Source organism: Astatotilapia calliptera, chromosome 9, assembly GCF_964374335.1.
Source record: "Astatotilapia calliptera chromosome 9, fAstCal68.1, whole genome shotgun sequence".
Classification (NCBI taxonomy): Eukaryota; Metazoa; Chordata; class Actinopteri; order Cichliformes; family Cichlidae; genus Astatotilapia; species Astatotilapia calliptera.
In genome coordinates, this window is record NC_137430.1 from 33,686,514 (window position 1) to 33,708,351 (window position 21,838).

Here is a 21,838-nt window from a genome sequence, read left to right on the forward strand (position 1 = left end):
TGAAGTGATCACATTTGGATCTAAGCTAGCAACAGTATGTAAAACAAGGATGTGGCTACCAATGTTCCCTCTAATGTTTCATGTGTCTGAGCGAACACACAAACTCCCTGAGCGAACCCTTGGACACTGTGAGCGACATTAGACGTGTGCACTGTGGTCACGCCAGCGTTGAATCATCCAAGTTACATGTTTATTAAAATAATCAAATTACAGCATTTACATTTCTGTTAGACTAAGTTTAATGAGCTGCTTTAGCCCACTTACAATGAAAATCTTTAAAAAAATCTTGTTCATGACCTGTGTAGTATGTTAACACTATTGGAAGTAAAAATAACTTGAACTCCAAAATCCGTTACTTAACAACTAAATGCCATGTTTTGATTGGTTGACATGGTACATTTTCGATCAATGGGAAAGGGTGGGGAGTGTTTTGGCTTCGTCTCTGCTCACAGGCTTTCGAGCGTTTTCCTTATAAAACACAGTTTTTACCGTTTCTTCCCGCAGTAAATATAAACAACGACAGTATTCAGGAAGAAAACCAAATATTGCATATTTTTTTATCATAACTCTGGTTTTACGTGGCCGATCAACACAATTTAAAAACTGATATAAAGTCCACACTATTTCCATTAATTCTTCCGTCTGTCCTGCTCACATCTCCAATGGTTGTACACGTTGTCATTAACGTGGCTTCACTCCACATCGGCCACGCTGCTTTGCTCGCTAAAACAGCGGTGTCGGCACATATTTACTTTAATCTCAATTCAGGTTAGAATTTTTTTTGTGTGCGCAACGCAGATTTTCTCTGCGCAGAGACCATGCCAACAGTGCGCAATTGCGCAGCTTAGAGGGAACATTGGTGGCTACTGTTAGCTCAACAAATCCATTTTAAACTTCAAGTTTAGCAATTAGCCATCACTGTTTTGTACTTTACAGTTAGAGAAGCAAGAGCACCACAGCTAATGACAACTAGCTTGGTTAGCAACATAGATAGGTGCTAAGAACTGCAGGGAAACAGATTAATTACACCAAAACTGGGATGGACAAAGCCAACCATCCCAGAGAATTACTTAGTGGACCAACACTGGAAGCACTTTTAATGTTAAACTTACTAGACCATGAAAGGAAAGTTAAAGTCTGTACTAACTGTTGCTGTGAATGGGAAAACTAGCTGTAAACACCAACTGACTGCTCAAACACCATTTTGTGTTAGCATTAGCCTGGCATTTTCAGCAATGTCAGCATGCACGTTTGAAACCTGGACAACACCTCATGCTAAGTTAGTTAGCATGAGGTGATAGTTTGCAGTGATAGATTAGAGATTAGATTAGATGAAACTTGGGTTCCTCTGGGAAATTCAGTTTAGCATGAGGTGATAGCTTGCAGTGATAGTTAGCATGAGGTGATTACTTAGTTAGCATAAATGACTATTAAAGGGTGTAAATATGATCATTTCTGCATTAAATGTAGACATTTAAACAGGAGAGTCTATACAGATTGATTCGCTTTTGAAGCCTTGCGTGGGCACAAGAGGGACTATAATACTTGGTTCTTCTGTATTAATAATACTTTCTTCAGTCTCCTTTAACCTCTCATTTTAGATAAAATCATTCATTGTACGACAGTGTAAAAACTTTACACTGGCCTGCACACTAGATTAGAGAGATTAGATAAAACTTTATTAATCCCTCGGGTGGGTTCCTCTGGGAAATTCGGTAAAAGAGAGAAGAACACTAGAGAGAAGCTAAAGGGTTAAATTTCAAAGTCAGTTTTGGCTTCAGGTTGGGAAATGTAACTGTGACAGTGTCAAGTCCTCTAAAGTATAGATGAACCAACGTGTGTGTTTGTGTGTCAGCCTGATCTGGACCAACCAGTTTTGTGATGCTGATACTTTAGATACAGTTACTATGACGACTGCTCACCTGTTGCTGTCAGAGTTGGGGGTAGGGTGTGTCACGACCTGTGTTTACATGACTTAAAAGTACAATGGCCTACATTCATCACTAGCACTGAAGCTAAAACAAACAAACAAACGTTTTCAGGAGTAATGTGTGATGTGTAAAGATTTTCAGGTCCTCCACAAACACCAGAACTCACTTGTGTTTATATCACTACATGAGATACAGCATATCGCATGTCGTCATGTTAGATTAAAAAACCATCTCAGATCAATAATCAGAGGACACGCATTCATTTGTGGCTCTCTAAACTTAAATGATGTCTTGAACTTAACTAGTGATGAAAAGTCTTCTCACACACACACACACACACACACACCATGGTTACACAATTCATTTATAGCTGATTTAAAACTGATAAAGATTTTCTGCAAACTTCTTATAGCCATGAACATGTCTTCATCTTCCATCCATCCATCCACTTCCACTTATCCTTTTCAGGGTCGCGGGGGGCGCTGGAGCCTATCCCAGCTGTCATAGGGCGAGGGGCGGAGTACACCCTGGACAGGTCGCCAGTCTGTCGCAGGGCCAACACACAGGGACAGACAACCATTCGCACTCACATTCATTCACACCTAGTGGCAATTTGGATTATCCAATTAACCTATCCCCACAAGCTGCATGTCTTTGGACGGTGGGAGGAAGCCGGAGTACCCGGAGGGAACCCACGCAAACACGGGGAGAACATGCAAACTCCACACAGAAAGACCCCGGCCTGGTGGTGGAATTGAACTCAGGACCTTCTTGCTGTGCGGCAACAGTGCTAACCACCGTGCCACCGTCTTCATCTTGATTAGTGATTTCTGTTATGTGGCCGCAGAGTGAAACTCTATATACACACAGTCATGTTTATATGACATTAGAACATTAACTTAGCAAGCAAGCTAAAATTTACTGTCTAGCTGCTACGTTTGGTGTCAAGCAATTTGTAACTAGGCTAACATTAGGTAATGTTTGTCAGAAGAAGGTTACATTTGTTTCACAAAGCCCATCTGTTTAGCCAGCTAGCTGTTATGTTAGATGCCAAGTAATGTTTCACCAACTAAAGTTGCCTTTAGCTAAAATTAGCCAAAGGTAAAGGTTCGTTTTATGAAGTGCACCAAGCAGAACGAAATTAAACGAGTAACAGATTCATGCAGCATAGCTAATTTACAGCTACCTGGTTAACTGTATTTTGGTTGCTACTTTAATTGCTATTCAAAATGCTAGTTGGCTAGCATAATTTCCTCACCAGCCGTGGTGACTTTAAGGACGCTAACTTTAATTTAATGTCCAAATATATTGATTTATCCATTAGTAAATAAGGTAATGATACAAAACTAATTGTATTGAAGTGTTTTCAGACACACTGCCACTAATCGCCAGATGTTAAAGCATTCACAATTTTGGATACGTGAAAATCATGGTGTCAAAGTAGGATCACCTGATAACCTCCACACAGGCCTGAAGACTGGTGTGAAACAATCAGACTACTGCTGGTTGCACTGGGAAAAGAAGAGTATTCCTCGAGTGGCTGACAAAAACTTCCTTGTTTTTACTTTAGTAGCTAGCCTACTGCTGCAGTCCCTGCTTGAATGGAATTGCCAGACCTTTCTACAAACACTGTCCCGTCACCCTCTGACAGTAAGGGAAGTGAAAGTTATGCCTGAGGGCTGCATCCAAAATGATTCCAATTTTAATTTGAAGGCAAACCTCCTTTATTTTCCCTTTGTTTCACACGTTTTCCACTTCTAATACTGCTCAGCTAAAAGTTAGCGAGTATTTGCAGACAAACATGAAAAACTACAGGCAGCTTTGTTAATCTGGTACCAACCAAAGCTTTTCTGCATGCTTCAGGGACCACTGCCAACCATTTGGGACACATTTCTTTTCTTTAGCAACTGATGGCTGTCTCAGAAGTTTGGAAAGAAACGTGTCTGGATTTCTTTACTTTTCTTGAAGACGTTTCGCCTCTCATCCAAGAAGCTTCTCTTTAGTTTTAAGAGCGATTGGTGGAGAGTCCCACACTTTTAAGCTCTACTGGGAGTGTCCCTACGAGGGTCGTGGACCCCGTATTGATCCTTTGCCTAATCACACCAGCGAAGGTACCTATATCATCCCCAGCTAGCTGTAAGACCCACAGAGGTTAGGAAAGAAGGACATAACTGCTGCGACGATACCTGGTGGTTTATACCACAGGTAATCCTCTTTTTGACACGTGGCATACCCAAAATGTATAAACTAGATTTAAGTTTTTATTTAGTGTGACCCAAAATGAGTTAGTGAGTGCACACACTGAGCAGGAAACCGTTCACAGAGGTGAAGATGTAGGCTTCTTCCAGGTCAGAAGTGCTTCTATAACCACAGCTTTTGCCATCTGGTGGCAAATGCAGGTTTAAGCACTTCTGCACAGGACACAGGGATGATTTGCACTGTCAGTATTTTGCTGACACTTCACGTGAGCTTTGTTATCATCATGCTGATATGCAGCGTATACACTGCTCTCTGAGCTGTTACACACATGACATACAGAAAATACAGCAGAACATCACAGGGACAGTCTGTATGTCTTATCACTGATGAGGCTGATGTGAGCTGACACAGCAGCAGTGGACGTCTTCATTTGCAGCGGGTTTCTGGAAGTTCAGCAGAAGTTCTTTATAAACCCACGCAGATCAATAACACGCCATCGAACCACTTCTCATTTTGTCAGTATAACAAAGCTCAAAGCAGCTGCTAGAAAACGTCCTTATAACAACAACACGGATGCAAGGATGAAGAAATATTGTTTCCTTTTTTTCTTACAGAAAGAGGCCACTGAATGATACAGGTGAACGGCATGTGCTGGTTTGTGGACCAGGGGGCCAAACGAAGAGCCAACAGCTCCTTCTAGTGGTGTGTCTGCTGTACTACACACCTGTAGTTACATAACAAACAAGAGCAGCAGCTATAATGAGGCCAGTGTTTGTCCAAAGGGCAGATTTCCTGTCTGTGTTAAGTGTTTAATGTTTATCTGGAGACATGACCTGACAGATCTGATGGTTTCTCAGAGGCCACGCAGATCTTTATCTAACATCTTCTACCTAAAACTTGCTGCTTTTGCTAAGAATAAACAGCAGAGTCTGTAAAGAAACTGGATTATATTTTCACAGCACAGATAGGACAATGATTAAGTGTTTGCTGTGTGAGAGGACACACACGTGAGCGAAGTCATGAAACCAGAAAAAGCTGCTAAAGTTAAACGAGCGGTTCCTTTCCTGTGGTCTCATTTCAGTTTATTTCCAGTGAACAAAGATCTTAATGGACAACTTGAATGGGTTTGAATGTGCTTTTATTGTTAGTATTCAGCATCCGCATTAAAAGGCATTCAAAGCACAAAGCAAAGAGTCAAATCACTGGTCCAGCTCAGTTTGTCAAAGTTTGGGAGAAATTCATCACCTGAAAACGATCATTTTAGTGGTGACTGGGCACTGCAGTGAGTTTGGTTTTTCATTTGTGTCATTAATGATAAAGCTCAAAACCTTATTCTTCCTTTAAATATTATTGAAGCTTCAAACTTGTTTTGTTTGTTCAAAAAGTTCATAACAAGACAGAAAATCATTTGTGAACAATCGGCGACTAATTTTACAAACTCGGGGATTTTTCTGATGAAGTTTAAATGTCCACTGACAGAAAATGACACAAACTTCAAACACATTATGAAGGTAATGAAATGAGGTCCAAACATCTCGTTTAACCATGAAGCTCATATTGAACTCCATTTTGTAGGTTTTATGTAATAAATCTCTTTTAATGGATATTTTCTGAATCTAAAATATTTTTAGATATTTTACGTTTCATTGATTTGTAAAATCTGTTCTCAAATATGCCAAATGAAGTGCGACTGAAAACTCCGATTCTTATTTGTTATGTTATTTTCATAAAGTGTAGTTTATTCTAGCCATCCAGAGGAGGCGGAGTTATAGATGGTAAGAAATAAAGCTGCTTCAATATCAGAGAAGTGGAAAAACTCTGATCTTAAAAAGTTGCATAAACCTCTGTGAAATCTGTGGAATTAAAAAAAGTTACATTTGTACTTCAAAACTGATTTGTAAACGCGATCATTAAAGCGGTAACTTGTGCTCTTTCTTGGCTCCGCCCACTCATCCAGAAGTGGTGCTGATTGGTGGAAATGGTGATTACTTTGCAGGGTAAGGGATGTTGACCTCAACAAATCCAGACACCTGAGTAAAGACAAACAGATCAGCTCGTCATGAAAACAGTCGTTACAAGCTTTCACACTTCCATGATATCAAACACCACGAGGCAGGATATCCAAAAAATAATGAAAGACTCAATACTTGAAATGTGCAATTCACTTGTATTTTTCTTTTTATTCCTATTTATTCTATTTATCCCCTTCGTATATTTTATTTATATTGTCTCTGTATTTATATGTGTGTGTGTGTGTGTGTGTATATATATATATAACATTCTGTAACTGTAACTTCTGTCGGTGCTGTGCTTTTTTGGAAACCGAATGTCCCAGAGGAACCCACCCGAGGGATTAATAAAGTTCTATCTTATCTTATCTTATCTTAAATATAATCAAAACCTAACAAAATGCTAAATAATATGAGTTCACTATGATTCTAACATCTAAGATTGAGTTTTTTGCATTGTTTTACTTTGAGCGGCTGTTTATAAGTTTGTAGTCTGTAGTTTTACTGTAGCTGTTTGAATCCTGCTTATAATTATAGTTTGTTGATAATATTTTAAATAAAAAACAAATAAACTGCGTTCAGATGCCTAATAAGATTAATTGCTAAATAAAAAATGAAAGAATTATGGTAAATAAAATCCCAGTGGCATGGTTTAACTAACATCTGTCGTCTCAAGTGCTTATCCGACCAATCAGCACGCAGTAGCAGAGTGCTTGTGTTTGATGGTCCAAATCAGTCTTTTATGTGTTGAACCAAAATAAAACACTGCGTCTCGGCGCCCTCTGGAGGCTCTGAGAGGATATTCTGAGGACACCAACCTGTAACCACACTTAACAATTTCAAGGAAGTAAGAGGGCGGGTGGAGGAAACTGGAGCCGTTCTGGTTTTAATGGCGAGAATCTACAGGTCAGGTTGTGCTGGTTACCTGACGGACTTCCTGGCAGTCCATCAACGCCGTGATCCGACGCAGTCCAGGCAGCCAAGGGATGAATGTCTCCTGCCAGGTGATGGTAGCCTGAGGAGGAATCTCTCTGAAAATCACACAGAGTAAAGTGTTCAACACACAGAACATCCCGCCGTCAGTGCACACAGCATCCGAGGCGTGTTTACCTGTAGTATTTAGACTTTGGACCTATGAGCCCAGCTCCCTCGAGGGATAGATTGACGCCACGCAGAGGAAAGCCGAAGTTGTTGGTGAACTCAACTTTGACACCCATCTCCTGGTTCAGCAGAGGCTCCCCGTTCAACTAGAGGAAGAGTCCAAAGTTACAGTCACTGTACAAAGTGTGTCCAGCACAGTCTGTCACAGAAAAACATACAAATATAAGCGGACCCCTTCTGCTAATTTCCAGATCCACATTCTCATTCCTGGACTCTACTAGAGCAGCTTTACATGCATCACAGTTCAAAATAATGCTTCTTTGTCTTATCACGGGCCTCGCTGCAGCCCTTCAGTACATCCTTTTAGCTCCTCCCCCTTTTAAAGCCAACTTTCTGGTCGCTTTGTTGGAGATATTTAACAGTTCTAAATAATTGACTGATGAAAGAAACCTCGCCATGTATTAGGCCTTTGTGAGCCTTACCGTCACTTTGAGGTCCGGGGTCTGCAGCTCCAGCACCTTTAAGTCAAGCACATGCAGGTTATCAGACTGTCCGCTCACAATGAAGCGCAGGCAGGTCTGAGAGCTCAGCTGGGTCTGGTACTCATAAGCTGGGATCTTAAACGGCACACTATAACCTGTAAAACAGAGAGAAATGCTAAAACCTTCATCACCAAATCTTCAGACTTTAAAACAACAAGATTCTGGTGGAGCTCACTCTGGTAGGGCAGCACAGTCACATCGAAGGTGATGTCTTTGAAGTGACTGGCCACAACTCCAGTGTAGAAGATGATGTCACAGTCCAGGTGAGCCGTCACGTTTCTGAGGACTTTACCCTGGTTCTTGAAGGTCGCTACCAGCTGCACATCCTGACCTATAACACACTGCAGATGAAGAGAGAGCCAAGTGAGCCACATGCGTTCTGGGTCTCCTCAGGACTTCTATGCTTTTAAATGCCTCGATTTTGGCTCAGGCTGAAAGGATTTATTTAAGACTAAACAAGACAAAGTAAAGCAGAATGTGGAGATCCTTCCTTGGTAGAAAGGCTCCTCGTTCACGTGGCATGCACTGTCATCGTACTTAAATGGTCTCCACAGTAAACAGATGTGTAACGGAGCAATTTTGGGATGTATCAGATGTGCTGCAACTGTGTGATGGGCCACCTTTCCAGCACCTTGCATGAATAATTAGAGGCTCTGAGGGCAAACAGGGTCCCACCCAATATTAGCGGGGTGTTCCTAATAAAGTGAACTGTGCTCTACAAGTGCACAATTTGAATGTGAAGGTAGCAGACAGGTGTGTTACCGGCTCCACGATGACGGTGACAGACAGGTCATCCTCAGGCACATCACTGTGATCCCTCTCACAGCCGAACCCCTCCGCCCGGGCCATGGTCGCCTCATCTTCTGCACTTCCTGTAATAAAAAAGCACAAACATCAAAGCTGATTCAGTTTATTAATAAACTGAAAAGTTTATTTATAATTGTGTTTGCTTGTTGGGTTTGATGCCCTGTGATTGTTACCTTCAGGGTACTTGTAGGTGTTTGTGATGTTGTTCTGTTGTTGTGAGCCCACAGCTTTGGTTAAAATTTTCTCTCCAACGTACGTCTTGTCCACTCTGAAGGGAGTCAGATTCCCGTACTTATCTCTCTTCAGGAAGACCACGTCACTGTTCACCTGGAGGAAACGATTTCAAGATATTGTGAAACTCTGTGCTGATCAGATATTGTCCCATTGGTTTTTATGCTTCGCTAACCTCAGCGAACACAAAGCCGCAGTCAAACGGGTAACACACGTGACCCTCCTTAATGGCAATGACCGGTGCTGGACCACAGCGGAAAAAGCCTACGAACAAGCACAGACCTGTTAGCGCTCTGTTTAACTGTTGTTTCTTAATCTGTGCGCTCATCTGTTTGTCTCACCGTCACTGGTCTCCTGAGGCGTGGAGTCAACCACCTGCCATCCTTCCAGCCCGGGCGGCAAATCAGGACGCTTAATCATCACCTCGTTCCAGCAGTGGTAGTTCCTGCAGAGAGAGGCAGTGTAGCTAGTGCACTCCCAACGCTGGTCTCGAGTTCAAACACATGGGAAAAGGTGTCCAGCACTGAAGTCTTTCCCAAACCAAGCTCACAGGAACATTGTAATTATGATACAGTACCAGATGGAGTCCCTGGTGTTGCGTCTGTCTGGGGTGCCATCAGCATTGAAGAGGAGGTCAGTCTTCAGGTTGCCCGTGTTGTCATGAGCTGAATTGTAGTTGGTGATGACCCTTGCTGGGATGCCAAGGCATCTGAGGACTGCAAGGATGTGAAATATATAAAAGCTACATTGTTTATTCAGGTTTTTGTTCCTGCAGAATTTCAATCAGTGCCTTGAATGAGCCACAGCCTAATTTGATCTGTGGTGCAGACTAATAAAATGGTTGCATAATCAATATCTTTGTACAGTAGATCAGTACAAGTAAACTCTAAAATGTAATGAGCCAAACACTTATGAAAATAAATCATCATCAGCATGTGTAATTACACATGCATGACAGTTCACTTAGTTTGAGTCTTTTTATGAAGGTGTTATGTGGTCACTGTAGTCATGTTGGGTCTCTCTGAGAGTTTTTGTTGCTGTTGTCATTGTTTTAGATCTTTTTGATGGATGGCTAAACAGCAGGGATATTAAATGTGAATGTGAAAAAGTTGCAGACCGACCCCTCATATCAACAGATGTTTTTTTTTCTTTTTCGTACCAATACTTTTGTAATTTTTTAATAAAGCCATACAGTTTAACCTTCATTCTATGAATATTTTCTGAGTTACACACAGGGGTTGGTTGAAATTCTTACTTTTGTCCAACATTTCTGATTCCTCACAACTTCAAGTACAGGAGAGATCCAGGTGAAATTTCGGGGAGGAATCATAGCAAGAGGAGGAGCCTTCTGTCAATATTTAGGTTTAAAGAAAACCTTCCAAATAACTTTTCTGAGATGGGCAAACAGCTGCCCATCTCATATGATGAAAACATTTAAAAGGTAGAGCGTGTAAAAATTTTCACTGCTGCATATCGGTACGCTGAGTTTGGTTTTCTTACTCCTCACAAAAGAAGTGTGTAATCCAAGCAACAGTTGCTGCTATAGGACAAACATGTTTTAGTCAGCCAGGAGCAACCAAAAACATCACAATTAGACTGTTCCCCAGAGTGTTTCTACTATTGTTTGAACTGGATCCGCCCTGGAGTTTTTCCCAATCTGTGGAAGGCTGTAGGTCCAGTATTAACCTCAGTCACTGAATCTCACTGACAGATGACAACAATAGTGAGGTGAGATGTTGGTAAGCGCCACCATTTTTGGCACTGTTAGCCTCTGTTAGCCTCTGTTAGCTCCTGTTAGTCAAACTTTAATTAAACTTTGTTTGAAGTGGATGCAAATTTGTTGGACTCCAATACTTAGTGAATAAACTCTCATAAAAACTGTTAATGTTATCAAACTGTTTATCGAAGGAAAGTGTGATTGTTAGGATGCTTGAGCCTAACGCTAGCTAGCATAATTTTAGCTTATAGCTAGCTGTAGTTGTTTAGCCGGCACTTGTCAGCTATCTGGAGACGGGAGGGTCACATGTTCAATTTTGTGATAATTGTGATAATATCAGGAATAAATGAGCATGTTTATGCATGTTTTTGTTTTTAGAGCCCTGACTTCAGTCGAAGAAATGAATGAAATTTCATTGCGATGTCGGTGGCGTTGTTCTCGTCATTTGCAATTTTGCTTCTTTGATAAACGGGACTCTCAAATGATGTGAACAACTTCACCTCTCCTCTGCCTTTGGCACACTATATATATGTAAAGTCAGAAGGGAGATGTTCTCCTCGGCTCCTCTATTTAAATATGATGGAGTAACTTGTTCCTATATATTTTTAAAATATTGCTTATCAGTTCATAAGAATGCATATTTAGCTTCCTCTAAGAATCATTTTCTTATTAAATTACATTAAAAAATTACTGAGTGTTCCTCTAATGTTTATTGTCTTTCTTTTAAAAATCGTTTTCTTGGAGCAATTGTAAAATTGATTTGCTTGCATTTTTTAATAGTATTTAAATGTGTTTTTCAGCCCTGAAATGTAACGTTTGAAAGCTCCTGAACCTATGAAGTTATGAAGCTTATAAAATTACTGGAAAAGTAAGTAAAAAGTACCCAATATGTTCCTAACCCTATGTAGTTTGAGGGCCTGTAAGTCTGAAAGTACTCACAGAATGAAGGTAACATTTTATGCTGAAGTTACTGCAGTTAAAAGTCAGCTGATTCTGAGGAGGTGAGGCGGGATGAAGTAAACAGAGCACATGCTTACAGGTGTTGAAGACTCCAGCGTACACCCAGCACTGAGCGAAACAGACCGGGACTCCGGTGTTGGCGTATTGCAGCAGGATTTTGGTGCTGCCAGTCCAAGACGTCGGGGGTTTGCCCATGGAATAGTCATTGCTCCAGTTCCCAACCATCACACCGTTATCATCCTGAGAGTTCATCTGCAGGAGCGGGCAGGTCAAAGGTCAGCAAAAAATAACTGACTTCTCTTTTTTAAGGAATTCAACCTCTCATCTCTGGTGTGGTACCCCACAAGGTCCTGCTGCTGCACCTTTCATTGAGCGGTTGTACCCTACAGCAGCCGGTCTTGTACAATCTATCACGTTCACCAGTGACTTCTTTAGGTTCAGTTCTGTTTATGTTGGGCCAAAACAAAAGGAACCGACCTGATTTGAAAGGTAACAATATGCTTGTTTAGCATGTGGTGAAAATCCCACCTGACCTGCCTAAACCCATTTGTTCTTCTTGACCTTGTGCAGTTTAAGAGCTTAATGTACTGGTATGAGACTGGAGCAGGGGACCCAGAGAAAACCCACCAGGCAAGGGGAAAACAAAACCCCGTTGAAACCCAGAACCTGCTTGCATCAAGGCAACGACAAAGTCTTAAAATCAAGACATTAGATTGAATATTTCACCCTATTTCTTTTAGTGTTTGGTCAAACATTGACTTATTTGTCCTGTAAGTGCACCTTAAATCTAGAAGATAGGGTGAAACTGCATTTTGATCTTTGAAAAAGTGCAAATAGCTAACTTGAGGTCGTTTTCCCATTGCTATGACTGTGGTGACACAGTTAATCAGTACTCAGGCTCTGTATTCTCACCATGGCAGATCCCACCCTGACCAGCTTGACAACGTTGCCCCGGTCGTAGATTGGCATCTGAGACGCATCCAGGACGAAGATACAGGCGTCCAAAATGCCGCGCTCAAACTGCAAAGAGTGCATTTTAATTAATTATAAGCTGATAAATTAATCAATAAATTACTTTATTGTTTTTATGTGATCAAGTATTTGTACTTACCTGCCCAAATGTCCATGGACGGTCTACCACAGAGCTAGATGAACCCTGGTAGATCACCCCTTCATCATTCAGGACGTACTCCTGTCTTTCTGCTTCATTAGGAAGAAACACGTGATCGTCTGCAAACAGAAACGCTTTGCTGTAAGAACTTTCATTTGGCTACAAAGGCATCGTGATATCCATTTGTAAATGTCAGTCAAACACAGAGACCTAGAGTTCATTATCATCTAGATCCACAGAAAAATACAACGGTGTGTCATCTGCATAACTATGGTAACAAATGCTGAGCTGTCTTATAAGGTTTCTGAGCAGCGGCATGGATAAGAAGAAATGTACCAGATCAAGACGCCTGCTTTGTGGAACTCCACAGAAACCTCACTGATCCCCAATCTCCACAGATGATCAACAACCCACTGTTCCTGCTGGTGAATGTGGATTTTATGATCTGTCGTATTGAAGGCCTCATTCAGTCTCTAAAATGTTCTATAACCAGACTGTACTTACCACTGTTTCCATCTTTCTTTAAGAAACCACTACATTTGTACAAATATTACGGGAGGTTGGATATTTGTCTGTAATCAGTATATTTGTGGTTTAACTAAAGGGCATTTTAAAGCAGAGGGAGAGTTTGCTTTCTCAAGTAATGGATCAGTGATCATCGTGACAGGCTTGACGATAAATTATAAATGTAAACAAGGTCATCAGTGCGAACAGTGGGATCTGAGATATGTTTTTGCCTGATGAGGTGAATCAATTGGTTGAAAACGTTGACACATTTGTCAGAGGTATGATGGACGTCTGACAAACTCTGGAAGAGCTATGACAGATATTTCACACCTTTGATATTATTATAAAGGGTCACTTTCGTGTAACTATGAGATGTATGAAAAATTATGCAATGAAAAATGTATGTCATTTATCTTTGGCAGACTGAGGTGCAGATGAAGCTGCACTGATTCTGATCATGATTTTACTTTTACTCTACCAGCAGGGGGCAGTAAGCGCAGAGGAAATGGTACCTGGACACCAGGCGTTGAAGAGCAGGTACAGGTCAGTGGTGGGGTCCCTCTTTGAGCGCTGCATGCCCATGCCAGTGGAGATGGCCACGTACACCTGAAACTTCCCCACAATGGCGGCGGCATCTGGTGTGATGCCGAACATCACAGATGTACCCTGAGATTGCAGAATCCGGCCTGACCACGAACTGCTGCCACGGTTACCGAAGGTCACCATCACCAGGGAGCCCTTATTGGGCGAAGGATCGGAGCCTGATGGAAGAGTTATTTTTTAATTCTTTATTTATCCAGGTGAAAAAATCATTTCCAAAGAGAGGCGTGGCATCATTTCTCATTGTAATAAGAAAAATGCAATGGGATGTTTTTACGTTACAACGTTGGGGCGATCGTGGCTCAAGAGTTGGGAGTTCGTCTTGTAATCGGAAGGTTGCCGGTTCGAGTCCCGGCTCAGACAGTCTCGGTCGTTGTGTCCTTGGGCGAGACACTTCACCTACCACCTACTGGTGTTGGCCAGAGGGGCCGATGGCGCGATATGGCAGCCTGGCTTCTGTCAGTCTGCCCCAGGGCAGCTGTGGCTACAACCGTAGCTGCCTCCACCAGTGTGTGAATGTGAGAGTGAATGAATAGTGGAATTGTAAAGCGCTTTGAGGCGTCCCGAAAAGCGCTATATAAATGCAATCCATTATTAAAAACACATTTTTAGGAGTTGGTTATTTCTACCTTACATCAATAAAAATAAACACATAAAAATACATAAAATCCTGGTCAAACAGGTTACATTTTTATATTTTAAAGACTTCAGTTCGTGTATTTGAGGCCAGATGTGTGTGAACATCTGTCAGCTCTGCAGTTGTGTGTTTAACATGGAGTGTTTCCTAATGGCCGGGCCGTGGGGAGAGCTGTGTACTAATTAAGCAGCCAAACGAATGTGAAGCTGCTTAATGAACTGACGGCCGTCTGATTGCTCAGTGGGCGACTGTTAACGAGCGTCTCTTCATCAGCTAATTGCTTAATGAGGGAGCACCCCCCCCCCCCCCCCCCGACACACACACACATGTGTCAGTTTAGAGGAAAATGTTAATTAGCAACACTCAGACCAGGCAGAGGAACAAAATGAGAAAAAATGACCTGAGATACTAAAAACTGTGTGTGAACAAAATCCCTCGATTGGACTGATCTGCAGGTGTCCGGGTTACAAGTTCCTGATCGCTGTTAATGCTCAGGTAGGTAGAGCAGGTGGGGAGGAAACCTTAAACAGTTCACTGTTCACCAAACTGGAAAAGGACGGATAAGCTGCCATCATACAGTTTAAGGCAAACTATAATCCCAACAATACCAAAACCAAAGCCACACTGGTCTTTGAGGATTCTCTGAAATATGGCAGGGGGGTCTCACAACAAGCATACGAATCATGCAAGCGTAAAAAGACACCAAATGTTTAAAAATTAAGGGAATTTTAAACTGCATCAGTAGCCTCTTGCAAACATTTGTTTCAATTTCGTTATTTTACTCTATGAAAAATACCAACGATAACAGAGTTTGATGTTAAATAGTATTTTTGCACCAACGAGGTGACTTCCAGTGAAAACATTGCATATCTCAGCGTGGTGTGCAGCGTGTCCTTAAAAACATCTGAGAGCACTGGACAGACGAAGTTTGAGGCCTTAAAAGCTCTACGGCACATGAAGAGTATCGAAGCCCAGAGTTCAAACTCACCAATCGTAAACTCGATGTGGAAGTCGTCCTCCGGAGCCAGCGGGCGGTTGAAGGTCACCTGCATGACGAACTCCTGACCACGGCGCACCACCAGGTTCTGCATGTAGTAGTCGGTGGTGTAGTGCTTCGGCTTGTTGACGTCCTGACACATGTTGATTTTCAGTGCCTCCAGCAACACTGAGGGGGCGGGGACAAAGCAGAGGACGCTGGTCATCGACTGGCAGCCATGACAGCTCCTCGCTTCAGAGTGTTGCAGAGTACTCAACAACAAGACAATGCAAGGCCCGCCACACGATAAAGGAGGTGCTAACATAAAACAACAGGGCTGGAAATGAGCAGGTGCGCTGTAAGACAGGTGACGCAAGCGGGTCTCACCTCCACCAGGTGCAAACGCTCTGGGCGTGACCTCAGATTCAGCAACGCCTTCAAAAGGTTCAAATTCTGGAACAACATCTGAATATGACAGGTTGGAGGTCGGCAGCTGGAGGAAAAAAAGTCAGGCAATCACTCGTTTTCGGTTAAATTCAAAATGAACTGTTAATTTTGTTGTGAGGCTACCGGCTTGGCGTAGCGCCCCTTCTGGGTTTCAGCGGTTGGACCAGTCATGGTTGTCAAAGGTCAAAGGTTACACTGGGGTGATTGGTCAAAGAAAAAGAGAGCAAAAGTGCAGGAAAGAAATAAACACGGCGTTTATAGCATCGTATTGTTTAATATATTCTTATGTATCTTTCTGTTACTTAAAATGAAAGACGACAATTATTTACAATGTAAATAGAAAAACTAATAATAACAATATAATGTAAGAATGATTTCCAATGTAAAATATGAATAATTATTATTTACACTGTAAGTAAATAAGTCAGTGCAGCGGGAGCAGGTACAACCTCTGCTCGAGCTTCACTCACCGCTCTGATGAAGAGGAGCTCGTCCTGCTGCGTCTCTGATCAGGTGCTGATCGAGTCGACTTCAGCATCACTTTATAGCCACACACACTTCCTCTTTTCACTCACACACACTGGGTTTCCCGTCACTTCTGAGGACTCGCACTGAACAGCTCATGACCCAGTAGGTGGCCTTGACCCACCCGATCATGTCGTAGCACCCACAGTGGGCGGAGGTCACGCTGACCTCTGGCTCCATTCAAAACTTCCATTAGAAATTCTCAGATTTTAGTTGCAGCACAAACTGAATTAACCATCTTAAACCCAACAGAAACAAAACTGCTAACGTGATTGAATCCTATGGTTAAAGTATATGAAATCAATAAAATTCTAGTTCAATTTTTTCTTTGTTTTCTGGTCGAGTCTTCACGGCGTTGCTTCACCTTGTTGAGGTTTGCAGCGTTCGTGCTGCTGCGCTCGGACCTTCGTGCTGCTGACTGGTCCGAGCTTCAGCTGTGGGACACAGACGAGCTGGTGTGCGCTCAGATCATCCTCCCTCCAGCGTGCTGAAGCTGTTTGAGGTGTTTGTGCCGCGTTTGGTCTCGTTTGAAGGACGTTGTTCTTATTTCGTTCAGATGCAGCTTTGCAAACCTAAGCCATGCTGCCATGTTCTTGTTAGAGAGAAGAAGCTTCTAATTGTGCTGTCATGAACTTTAACCTTTAACATGCTGACTGGGACCGTTTGGGTTGTTTGGGGCTTCTCTGAGCGTTCCACAGTCTGATGTTCGCTCCTGGGAGGACTGACGCCGTCTTTAATGTTTTCCAAATAAAAGATCTTTCTCAGGTTAGGATGACAGACCTGAAAGCTCCACACATACACACTGTGAAAACATCTGCTTTTACTGAGATGCTCACACTGATGATGATCAAGTGCATTCGAACACCAGCACTTGGGTGATACTTCATTCCTGTTGAAGCAGTAAGGATGGTTTTCACAGGCTGCAGTGTTTGTTAAATGATAAACACACGGTGCAATAATCTGAGGCTGTATTTATGTGAAAGTAAGATCTGCTGCAGTGACCATAGTACAGGTACAATGATGTCAGTACTTGGGTTCTGGAGGTTCTTCGGTCATCTGCACTTTCACGTCGGCCCCTGGGCTACAGTCTGGGCTAGCATGCTAAGGCAAAGCTAGCCCAGACTGAGCTTCAAACGCAGTGACGAGCAGCCTCCATTTCTGAAGTAGACTCGCTTTAAAGTCTCTTCGGGCAGGTTTTCATCTTTTCTCTGTGTAGTTGTACAAACACTAACACAAAGATCGCGTGTGCCTCAGGTTTATACTGTTAACTGTTAATTATGTGACAAACGTAATGTAGCGAGTTACTGTCTGCAGGGAGTGACCCTCAACATAATGTAATACACTGCACCATGAGGACAGAGGTTTATGTTCACATTGGTGACTTTTGTTGGTCGCTGTGTGGCTCAGACGTGAACTGTGCCGGCTTTGAGTTTGTGTCTTTATTTCTTGCTGTTTTAAATGTTTGTTTTAAAAAATCCGCCTGTTTTAAAATTTGTTGTGTGTAATGTGCAACAGTCAGTGTGATGCTGCTGAACACTGCTGACCAGCCATCAGCTGGTTTCAGCACCTTAACCAACAAACCCTGCTCTGCACTCATGTTGCAGCCGTTCCCACCGTGCTGCAGACGTTTATGCTCTAATGTTAAAAACAGAAAGTCATGCAGCTTCCATAAATCTGTTTCCTCTGACTCTGATCAGGTCGCCCTGACATGACACGCTGCTCCTGATTGGTCTAATCAGCCACTTCCTGTTTGGTGCCTGACACTAGAATAAGCAGAAAAGCTCAGATATGATTAACTCTGAGTTTAAACCTCCTGTTTAAAATAAAATAAGCTCCCAAAAACATCATTTTTAAAACCTGTCAGGCAGATTCAGTTCGGATGTCTGCAGATGTTCATAAACACAGAAGCTCAGATTTTGTGGAGGCCGATGAAAATCAGGAAAATCTTTATGTTATGATACAGGATGAAACCTTACAGCAGGCCGCCGTCGAATGTGACCAAGCTTTTTGTTTATACAGCACCAAATAACAACAACATATTGTACAGTAGGTCGTACAATAACACACAGAGAAAAACCCAACAATCATATGACCCTCTGTGAGCACTTTGGCCACAGTGGGAAGGAAAAACTCCCTTTTAACAGGAAGAAACCTCCTGCAGAACCAGGACATGCTGTGGAAGATGTCACAGCATGTAGGTGGAGCAGCGTGGTGGCATCGTCCTCACTCGCTCCACCAGCTACACCCTGCTAGCACCGGCTCGGACCCTCTGCTCCTTCTCTGGTTTAGTTTGTTGTCTCTGAGATTCACAAAGTTGCTGAGCAGAGATTTTGTTTTGGTCCACACTGATGTGAAAGCATCACTTCAATAAGCTGGACATGATGTGCTGATTATATGGACCAGAACGAATTTACTTTAAGACGTAAACGTGACACTGATCTGAGAAAAAAGCTTTCCAAACTAAGTCCAGTTGTGATATTTTAGGGTCGGCAGAACTTGTAATGTTGTAAATATTATGAGGTAATAGGTGCAGAAATGTTTGACACAAAGCTATGAAACAGGATGAAAAGAACAGAAATAAAGAAATATTCTTTGATGAAGAGACAAAAAAATCAAGAACATTAAAAACTGGACATCAAAGGATCAAATACACTGCAAACAAAAGTGCATTTTATTGTTGTCATGTAGCTTGTAGCTCACAAACTACGGCCACCAGATAAACCTGAAGTATTTTATTTATTACTTTACAGATATAATCGTTTTATGTGATGTGTAATCAGTCACCAGATGAAATGATGACACATGATTTTTGATTGGAGGCCCGTTTGTCTCCCAGAGGACAGTCACCGTCTCTCACCTCCGTCTGAGTCATCACGACTAGCTCAGGGTTTTATTGTCTGTCAGCAGATCTGAAATCTGAGGGAAAAAAGAGACAAACAGAAGGACAAACAGGCAGAAAGCAGAACAAAGGCAGATAAAAACAAGGACAGAAGACGACAATGAACTGTCAAGAAGATAAATGCTGTTTAGAGGAGCTGTTTGAGGTTGACTGGTGTCTGAAAGAGAGGAAGAAGGAGGAAAAGAGGAAGTGAGAGCAGGAGGTCACACAGCTCCTCTGACATGTCGACTACATTATCAATAAAGTCAACAGATACAAGCTGAAACTCACCAGTCAGCAGATGTTCACCACAGAAACTTCCACAGATACCTAGCTTTAGTATATATATGTGTGTGTGTGTGTGTGTGTGTGTGTGTGTGTGTGTGTGTGTGTGTGTGTGTGTGTGTGTGTGTGTGTGAGAAAACAAACAGACAAAAGTAAAATTTAGAAAAGGTTGTAAAAGTTACAAGATTTGGCAAATGATTATTATACAGATTTGAATATTATAAAAAGGACCAGACAACCAATCAAACAAACACAAAACTAACTAATAAACTAACAAAGAACCAACCAATCAAGTTTTTGAGATTAACAATCAGATTTGTCGTTTTTAATATTCCATCCTTTTAATGGGTGACTTCAACATTTTAACTTTAGAGGAGTAAAAATCAGAAACAGGATCTCAGAATGACCGAGAAAACCGTTAACGAGCAGCAGGCCGTCAAGGGTCAAAGGTCACCTCACAGCTGTAAGCAAACATGATGCAGACAAAAGAAGAAGAACTCGCACCACTTAATAACAAACAGCGTGAAAAACTTAGAGCTGAACTCTTCAGGTGAACCTTTAATCAGTTTATGGCTGCTGACAAAAAGGATAAAATTATTATTAAAATTATTACATAAAAATATTGAAACATTACAGGAAATAAGCTCTAAAAAATATGAGACAGTAAAATAAAAAATGCTGATTAATGAAAAGGTGACAGTAACTCTGGACGAGCGACGCAGTGACAAATATGTGGCCTGAAAGCCAAAAACAAAACTATGAAACAAAAGTAGGAACCATCACTGATCTGCTGCAGTCAGAGATGACTCGTCAGGTTTCTCACTTTGTGTCTCACTGTCTAAACAAGCTGCTCTTTACATGCAGACGTGATGAACGACGCAGGCCTCAGCGTCAGTAATAAATACATATTTTATAATAATTTCAAATAGAAGAAGTTATTTTAAATATTTATATTTAAAATAAATTAAAGTACAAATACTTCAATATTTAAAATATTGAAGTATTTGTACACATGTGGAATAAACTTGTTACATAAGAGTCCAGGAAAAGGAAATGAGAGGATTTAAAAAAAAGAAAGACTGTGCAGCAGGATAAAAACATGAAAAGTTAAAACGTGTCAAATAAAAACAGAAACGTGTGATATAAAGTAAGAAATGTGAAAGAAAAGGAAAAAACATCAAATATAAAAGCAGAAATACATGAAGAACATGTGAGTTGGTTACTTTGAACTGGGGAGCGGCTTCACTTACTTAAAGAGCTCAAAGGTTGCTGGTTCAGTTCCAGCCAGAGACAAAACCTCCTCTGCGGGGTTACATCACGAAGCTGAATAAATATGCGAGCCCACCTGAAAGCATCGTTTTATTGGAACTCTGACTTGCAGTTATGTGTTTCTGCCAGCAGATGGCGCAGCTCACTGAGAAAACAAACGGAGGCAGAGGGGGTGATGACGATGATGCCACAGCCTTTTCTTACAGGGCCAGATTCACCTGCTGAGCACACGCAGACAGCAGAACACCTGAAACACATCTCATCATGCTTACCTGTGGAGGTGAGGCCCCTCCCCCTGCTGGTTCAGAGAGAAGAAGAAGAATCAACACTACGTGTTCGTTCTGGGAGGTATGATGCGGTTTCCTGTGGTCACCAGCAGGGGGCGCTGATGACTCTTACAGAGTCAGAAGTGGGGCAGGAGGTGAGGAAGCAGAGTCCAGCTCTGTGCCCGCTGCTGATTGGACGGCAGCATTTGAAGGTCAAAGTCAAAGTCAAGGAACAAGGTCAAACACACACACACACACACACACACAAATTTGACATCCCTCAAAGGAGATCACATTGATTTAAAAAATTGATGTGTGTGTGTGTGTGTGTGTGTGTGTGTGTGTGTGTGTGTGTGTGTGTGTGTGTGTGTGTGTGTGTGTGTGTGTGTGTGTGTGCTGCAGAGCCTCGGGGAAACATCTGTGTTAAAATGCAGCAACGAAGTTGGTTTCACATCCAGCTGACGTCAGCAGGAGGAGGAGATATGATCCCCACCATGTGTGTTTCATTCACACACACACACACACACACACACACACACACACACACACACACACACACACACACACACACAGTCAGCCAGGGGACGTCTACTGCTGGTATCCATCAGTTTCATTCCTGGACTCAGCTTTGCTTGATTCGCAGCTCAGAATAATCCTTCTTTATCTGGTCCAGCCTGTCAGTTCATCCTCTGCCTGAAACAGGCTGTTTACAGCTTCCTCGTAGACATAAGACAGCGATCATCAGTGTTTATGGAGGACCAGTGATCAGGTCTGTCATGAGCTGAAGACCCCAACGAGAAAGCTTTAAACAGAAAAACAATGATCGTAAAAATGACTCCG

The 21,838-nt window shown here is 42.0% G+C and overlaps 1 protein-coding gene across 1 annotated transcript; it reads right to left on the reverse strand.

The window, feature by feature from the left end:
* Nucleotides 1-5,219: 5,219 nt before the first annotated feature.
* On the reverse strand, nucleotides 5,220-15,946 carry LOC113029569 (coagulation factor XIII A chain). The gene is made up of 17 exons (XM_026180509.2): nucleotides 15,899-15,946; nucleotides 15,716-15,821; nucleotides 15,341-15,517; nucleotides 13,628-13,876; nucleotides 12,609-12,727; nucleotides 12,410-12,517; nucleotides 11,575-11,749; nucleotides 9,398-9,536; nucleotides 9,162-9,265; nucleotides 8,996-9,084; nucleotides 8,763-8,916; nucleotides 8,545-8,654; nucleotides 7,958-8,123; nucleotides 7,723-7,877; nucleotides 7,250-7,386; nucleotides 7,065-7,170; nucleotides 5,220-6,160 (listed from the first exon to the last, which is right to left on the reverse strand). The coding sequence occupies exons 1-17, from the start codon at nucleotides 15,944-15,946 to the stop codon at nucleotides 6,116-6,118; spliced, it is 2,187 nt and encodes a 728-aa protein (XP_026036294.1). The 3' UTR covers nucleotides 5,220-6,115.
* Between the last annotated feature and the right edge of the window lie 5,892 nt (nucleotides 15,947-21,838).

Bases quoted from the DNA above. Each gene is read 5' to 3' on its own strand.
- LOC113029569 (XM_026180509.2), bottom strand. From the start codon at position 15,946: ATGACTGGTCCAACCGCTGAAACCCAGAAGGGGCGCTACGCCAAGCCG. The intron at 12,728-13,627 runs GTACCATTTCCT...TTCTGTTTGCAG, and splicing joins CTTCAACGCCTGGTGTCCAG to ACGATCACGTGTTTCTTCCT. The intron at 6,161-7,064 runs GTAACCAGCACA...GTCTTTACTCAG, and splicing joins ACTGCCAGGAAGTCCGTCAG to GTGTCTGGATTTGTTGAGGT.